At 42.1% G+C, this 7,736-nt stretch overlaps 1 protein-coding gene across 1 annotated transcript; it reads right to left on the bottom strand.

The window, feature by feature from the left end:
- Positions 1-353: 353 nt before the first annotated feature.
- LOC110866759 lies at positions 354-1,415 on the bottom strand. The gene has a single exon (XM_022115904.1). The coding sequence runs from the start codon at positions 1,413-1,415 to the stop codon at positions 354-356; it is 1,062 nt and encodes a 353-aa protein (XP_021971596.1).
- Between the last annotated feature and the right edge of the window lie 6,321 nt (positions 1,416-7,736).

The raw sequence follows: 7,736 nt of genomic DNA, 5'->3' as shown, positions 1-7,736 counted from the left end.
TTGACCATCCTCCTTTTCATCCTCACTAGCATCTTCCACCACCCCTTCAACAAACTGGGGTGATGGTGTTTTGACACCATTATCTACTACTCGACCACTACGTAAAGTAATTTTATTAATTGGTACCTCACGTGTGTTCCTTGAGCTTGACCCTTAATGCTTAGGGTTCACCGTTGTGTCACTTGGAAGCTTTCCCATGCTTCCCCTTATTTGTGCCATTTCCTCCGCAAGTTGGCCCACTTGCTTTGCTAATGCCTCATGTGCTTTGTCCCGAATCTCGTTTGTCTTCTTCATCTCCTTGATATCACTGTTAGAGTCCTTAACCACATTTAACAAAGCATCCATTTTGGCACTCAAATCATCACCACCGGTTTGATTGTTCGACCCGCTCCCATTACCGCCTTGATTATTGTAATTCCTTTGGTACCAACCTTGGTAGTTGTTGTCCCGACCTTGGTACCCTTGATTGTAATTACGTAGGTAACCCCTTGGTTACCACCTTGGTGATTTTGATATGATGACCCGCTTTGATTACCCGGTTGAAAGTTCGGGTTCATTTGATTCGCGGCATTCCCATATCGGAAGTTGGGATGGTTTCTCAATCCAGGATGATAAGTGTTCGAATTCATATCATTATTCTTTCTATCCCCGAACACTTGATTTACTTCCTCGGTGTAATCACCCGGTCCCGTTGGACATTGATCGGTCCCATGGCCGATATCCCCATAATCCTCACACACTACGAATTGAACCGCATTCACCTCCTTCTTTTTCATACGAACCATTTCCCGTTCTAAAGTAGAAATCCGATTCTTAGAATCAAGATCGGGAAGTGACCAGGAAACGGGATGTTTCTTGGCTCTATCGGCCGATACCTTTTCCTTCGACCGCTTGCTCATTCGCTCGAGAAATTCCCAATCATCATCTTCATGATTGCTCAATAAAGTCCCGTTGCTCGTTGACTCGAGGCGATTCCATGTCATATCATCCATAACCCGTACAAAACATTTCACCAACTCCCACTTTTCTATTTGGTGATGTGGGCATTTCCGAATCAACTCTTTGTACCTTGTAAATGCTTCGTGCAACGGTTCGCTTGATAATTGGCGAAAAGACCTAATTTCGTCTCTAGCATCATCGGTCTTCGCCATCGAATAGTATTCATCAAGAAAAACTTGTTGCATCTCACCCCATGTTCGAATACTATTCGCCGGAAGTGTGAGAAACCATTGCTTCGCTTTGTCTTTTAGCGAAAACTGGAATAGTCGAAGCTTGACCTCCTCTAATGCAAAGTTGTGTCCCCTGATAGTGTTGCAAATGGAAGAAAACTCCGCCAAATGCGTGTACGGTTCATCGTTAGACCTCCCATTGAAATGGGGAAGTATATTGATGTAATGGGGTTTACAATATAACATTCTCCTTTCACACACTATTGGAGAGTCATTATCGGTAACCACCGGTCGAAAACGGTCATTTACTCCCCGTGGTGGTTGTTGGCGACGGTGCGGAATGTTAACTTCTTGATCGACCGGTCTCCGATTGTCCCTTCTATCACCTCCCCTATCACCTCTTTGATTTCCACCTTGGTTACCCCTTTGGTTACCCCCTCCCACGAAACGAGGAATCCGGTTAGGGTTAGCATTGTTGTTGTTGTTGTAAAACCCATCATTCAGGTTCCTTTGGTTGTTGTTCCTTAGTCGGCGGTTGTTTTCGTAACCGTCATTTCTCCTGTCCCCATACCCGTAGTCATCGTTCCCCATGAAGTTGGCATTTTGATAGCCAAACTCCTCATCTTCAAACCCTCTTGCATTGTAAATATTACCCTGATTCACATACCCCCAGTCTTCGTCATCATTAGCCCGATCATCGTAATATCCCCCATCGTCCGAATTTTCCGTATGAACACTTACGTGTTCCGGCGATTGATAATCGGGAACACTATACGATTCGTCATCGGGGATGACATTCCTCAAATCGTCTATGTTAAAGAATGGGTCTTCGTTCGCGGGATTGCCACGATCTCGATTGCCTCGATGATCAGAATTGACATTCCGGTCATCTAGATTGATAGGTAAGGAATTTTGTCTATGAAGATTTTGTTGTTGGGGTGTTCTTTGGGTGTTATTGGGGTTTTGGTTTTGGAAAGGTGGTGTCGGTGGTCCGGTGTTGTTATTACCACCCGGTCGCTCTTGAGGTATAGGTTGGACGTTTTGGGCGGGATTAAAGTTGCTTCGGTATTGGTTCGGGTTTTGGTTTGCCCTTGAATCGGTTTCAATGGTTGGTGTGAACTGTGGTGTTTGATTGGTTTGGTGAGAAGCAAGTGTTGCTTCCAATCGGCTTGCTAAATTCCTTCTTGCAACTCTTTCGATTTCCGGTTCGTAGACTAGCGGTGAAGTCCTCCCGGAGTTTCACGTATGCATGCACTGCCTTTAACCTGCACAAGTAACACACCCCGTGTAACAAGGAAAAAGACAAAGTACAAGAAAAGAAATTATGCAACTTAAACAGTTAATCACGTAATTCAAACAATATCCAAACACAAAGCGCATGCACTCCCCGGCAACGGCGCCAAAATTTGATCGGAGTGTCGCGCTCTGGTCAAAGATAATATTTATAAGCCCTATTTACCCTTAACAAATAGCTAGTGGTAGCAAGGGGTCGAACCACGAAGAGTATGTGGTTTGCAAGTGGATTCGATTGAATTATAGAGAAGTGTCACAATTATGAAGCTTGCTATGATATTTGTTTTCTTTTTGTTTTGTTGAAAGATGTGAATTTAAACTAATGGAATTGATTTAATTAATTAACAACTAATGATTAACGATTGCAAGAAAATTGATTACTAAACAATAATAAGAAAAAGGGTTCACATCCGGTTTCGATAATTGCCAACCTAGGGTTTCTACAAGTTTTTAGATTCAACTCAATTGCATACGATTAGCGGATTTAGTGTACCGCGACTTAGGTGCCAATAACTATCAACGCTTCGAAAAACGGACAAGAATGCACTTTGTAATCAACACAAGTAAAACCTAACCACGACAATGCATAACTACACATAACCATTTCATAAAGTCATAACTTTTAACATCGTTCGACAATTTACGAATTCGAAACAAATGCAAACTATTGTCAATGGTTTCAAAGATCAAACACAATTTGTCACAAAGTTGAAACAAGAACAATTCGAAACCCTAAATTTAACAACTACCTACACCGGGGTGAAACCAAGGTGATTAGCCGCTCATGGTTGAAGAAAATTGATCACTGGATGCTTGGGACTTGATTGAGATCATCTTGAATCTTGAAGGATGGAGAAATGGTGGATGATTAGGGTTGTGGAATGATTGATAATGGTAAGGTGAATGATGAATGGAGTTAGGGTTGTGGATGATGATGATGATGATCCTTGATTATTCGGATGATGATTCTTGTTAGAGATGGAATGGAGATGGAATTGAGGCTCCAAGATTGATATTCAAACTCTATTAGAGTGTAACTCCTTTTTCAATAGTCAAAAACCTCTTTAAAACTCGTTCCCAACAACCAACTAGCACAAATTTGCGTTTCAGGAATCCACAACCCGTTGGCGACGGGTTCCCAATAGTTGATTTTCTGCCGACTCCTTACTTTGCTGGATACGGGTGTTTTCGGCCGACGGGGTGTTCTAGAGCCCATCCGGGACGGCCCTAGACCCGTCGGCGACGGCCTCTTGAACTCCAATTCTCCAAATTTCGCTTCTTGCACTCCCGGTTGATCCGTAACGCATCCGGGTGCTCTAGTTTCTGACCCGGTGACTCGTAAAGCTCGCGAAAAGCTCCTTAAACTTCATCAAACCTGCAAAACACATTTTTGATTAAAAGTAGGCTATCCGAAATTAAAACTTACGTAAAAACATCAAGTTATACACTAACGAACACCGGTTTTCAACCACGTATCATGTCCGCTGGATACGACCCCGTGGTGGGTGATAGAAGCTTCTACAACTTTGTCTTTTCTGCAGACACTTGGGCACGCCCCCGTGCTCATTGAGCATGGGGCGTGTTCAGCCTTCTGTTCTGCTGGTTTTGCTTGGGAAGATGCTGTCGGGGGGTCGGGCATGCTACGTTTATCCCTTTTCTTGTATTTATGTTAGATTTAGCTGCCTTTTTGCTTCTTTTGTTCATTTGAGCTCATTTAATCCTGAAAATACAAAAGGAAGACAAAAACACACTTTTTCCAACATTAGTACTAAAGAAGGGTTAGTTTTATGCCACATTTGATGTAATTTATATGTTGCATTTTGCACACATCAAATACCCCCATACTTGAATCTTTGCTTGTCCTCAAGCAAAACTCTTTATAATGTGGCTTTCCACTCCCAAATGGAATGGGTAAAAGAGAAGGTTTTTGGGCTTGTCATAGAGTGTCTGGATTTCCAAGATTCTTTATTAGGTTTTATTTTTATTTTATTTACAATCTTATTCGTCATGATTTATTTAGAACATTACATAAAATAAATTACTTATTAGGGCATAACATGGCTCTTTAAAATTCCATTTATATACAAGTTCACATACCTCACGGGGGATCACTCAACACTCGGCCGAAGGTGTATTTTTGTGAAAATTCTCGAGAGCGGCATGGAACCTACTTCTACCATATGCTTGCCAAGCAATCAATCCTCCTCCTTTTTAACTATACACCTTTGTAAATATCAAGAGGACTTTTTTGGGTAGGGTTAGGCTTGGGTTAAAGGTTGGTGGTTTGGTTAGTGGTTAGTAGAAAAGGGCGAAAGGCGTAAAAAGTGTCGGTTTTCATAAGACTTTATTATTTTTATGACTTTTTATTTTAATGAAGCATTTCTTCAAACAAAGTTCTTTTTGATAACCTTGTTTGTTTATTTCTTTTGGCTTCATCATCATATTATATATAAATATATATATATATATATATATATATATATATATATATATAGTCATAAGAAAACCGAGCTTTGTTACTAAAATAAAGGGTTTAAAATGAAAAAGGGTTTTGGTGGGTAAAAAGGGTGTTTGTTTTTGGTTAATGAATGAAAAGGTTTAGGCTCAAAGGGGTTAACTGGGGGGATTTTGGGTAGGTGGTAAAAAAAAAGAAAAATAATGGTGTTTAAATAAAAAGGGTTAGTCCTAATGCCTCCATCATTTACTTACTTGGGTTTAAGTTGGTAAGGACCGGAAATGTATCGTCATGGCAAGTTCTAGAGTCGTAAGAACCAAGCGGCTATTCACACAAGAAACGAAAAATGAGCATTTAGTTTAAAGATGTATATTTATATGCTCAATAAAGGCTCAAAACTCTCTTTTTGTGGGAATGGGTTTTTATGTGATCAAGTATATATAATCAAATTTTAACTAGATTTGTCATGTCGTTTCATAATTTTCTTATGTTGGTTCTTTTATCACGACGCTATCGGTTTTAAATTTGTAAAAATATAACCTTTTTAGAACTTGTAATTCCCAAATTAAACCAAGAAAAGTAAAAAAAATTGAATTTTTTTTTGATCAAAAAATTCAGGGTGTTTAGCGGTTCCAATAGAGTTTTGTGTAAGGATTGTAATTAGGACTTGCAAGATTCAAGGTTTTAGCATCCCCCCCACACTTAAACTACACATTGTCCTCAATGTGTCCCAAAAATAAGTTTTAGGTTGATTGAATGCGTAAATGTGCGTTTAAAAACAAATTTTTATGTTACTGGACATCTGGACACGGCCACGTGTTGGGTGAACATGGCCCCGTGGTCAAATTGCCAGTAACGATAACTTACAGAAGGTGGACACGGGGGCGTGTTGGCTGGGCACGACCACGTGTCTGGCAAAAATCTGCATAATTTGGACAAACAGCAGGTCTGGGGCAATGGGCACGGGGGCGTGTTGGCTGAACACGACCCCGTGTGGACAAACTGCAAAGGTGTAAAACAGGTTTCTGGCTTCGGATTTCCTGTCCCGGCTTTAGTAGCACTAATGTTTAGTGCTCTAAGCCTCGTATGTACCTGTTTAAATAATAAATACCACACTAATCATAGCAAACAACCATTACCAAAGTTAATCATCCACATCACAAGTTAAAAAGAAAAAGAAAATGCAAGAAATTAAAAAAGTGTTAAAGAAAGTAAATTGTTCGTGAGAAAAGGGGGTTAACCTGATAGACCTCCAACCGGCTGATCCTACCTCCACTCCTCCCGCTCAGTCCATGTCCTCGTCTTCATCATCATCGTCTCCTCCGTGCCCCGCCATGTACTCCTGGATGTTCCTAATGTCATCCTGTATGTCAGAGATGTTTCTCTCAATAGCTCCGACTCGGGAGTACGTGTTGTTGGCCATGTTGTAGGTGTTCCTGGTGCACATAAGGTTTTCCTGCAATAAATCATGTAAGCTTTGGAAGTTAGGAAAACTGCCTCCTTGAGAGGAGGATTGACCCGGATCACCCTGGGGCTGGTAATGGTACTGATGAGGAGGACGGATGTGTGGGGCGTGTAAGACGAGTGCCTCTTGCGAGTTCCAAGCATGCCCTTGAACTCTTTGAAAACTGACCGTCCCGTCATCCACTTCATAAATCAAGTTCATGGAGCGGCAAATGACCATGTCCACTCTCCCCGACCATGGGCTCTTTTGGAAAGACCTTGGCATCCTATCAACAAAATGTTTGAAAAGGCGGTAAATCCACCCTCCAAAGAAGATAGGTGTCGGTGGAGTAGCAAGTTGGTTCAGGTGCATGTTTCGGAGTAGTAGGTATGGAACATCAAGGTTGGTACGGGTGTGAATGCAATGGAGGACCACCAGATCTCGTAACCCTACCACGCCGTTGCTGTCGTGCCTTTGGCTAAGAGAGTAGGTGAGGACCCTGTGGATATAGCGGTAAAGAGGGTCTCTCAGCTGTGTGCTCTTAGTTTGGCTCGGATTATAGTTGCCATCTCCTCTTTGAGCCCAAGCAGCTTGGCGTTGATTTGGTTGGATCTCACGTAGACCGCCGGTGTTTTCTTCATCCCCATCATCTTCATCCGCGTACAACCCAACTATTGCCCCAAACTGTGCTATCGAGATTGAGTACACAGTCCCCCCACAACGGAATTCTACCCCATCATTATCAAACAGATCGGCTCTCGATTTGAAAGTGAAAGTGCTGTAGAATTCCATGTTGTATTCATGGACTGAGCGAAGCCGAGTGCACAGGGCGGCTCTTAGTGGGCCGGTGACAATGTTGTTAAATCGGTCTAGCTGGTTCACTGTTCCTAGAAGATCCATGCATGCTTGTCGTGGGTACTCCTCCGGCCTAGTTCTTAGTACATTGTATCTCGCTTTAGCATCCAACTCATTTGCATTGAATCTAGTGAACTTCTTGGCCATCTGAAAGGAAACACCACACAATTAGCAAGAAACAGTGAAAAATTCGAAGAAAATTGAAAACAGTCGACTCAACACGCCCCCGTGTTCAGTGGACATGCCCTGAGTTGGACTGATTTTGGCTGGACACGCCCCCGTGCTCAGCGAGCACGACCCCGTGTCCAGGCGTCAGTTTACTAAAATTCTCATTTTTCGACCCGGTCCCGAAAACTTGAAAATTTTTGGTCCAGTAGGGGCGGTTTTCCCCGAAAATGAAACCCCAAGTGCCGTTTTTTCTCAAAACAACCCGTTTACCCCTTCAATTTTATCTTTTTCGGTTCAAAAACAAGGGTTTAGGGTTTTTGTGAGAAATCAGGCAAATCTACACACAATACAA

This window comes from Helianthus annuus, chromosome 7 (genome assembly GCF_002127325.2).
Source record: "Helianthus annuus cultivar XRQ/B chromosome 7, HanXRQr2.0-SUNRISE, whole genome shotgun sequence".
NCBI lineage: Eukaryota > Viridiplantae > Streptophyta > Magnoliopsida > Asterales > Asteraceae > Helianthus > Helianthus annuus.
This window is presented reverse-complemented; position numbering and strand designations above follow the sequence as displayed.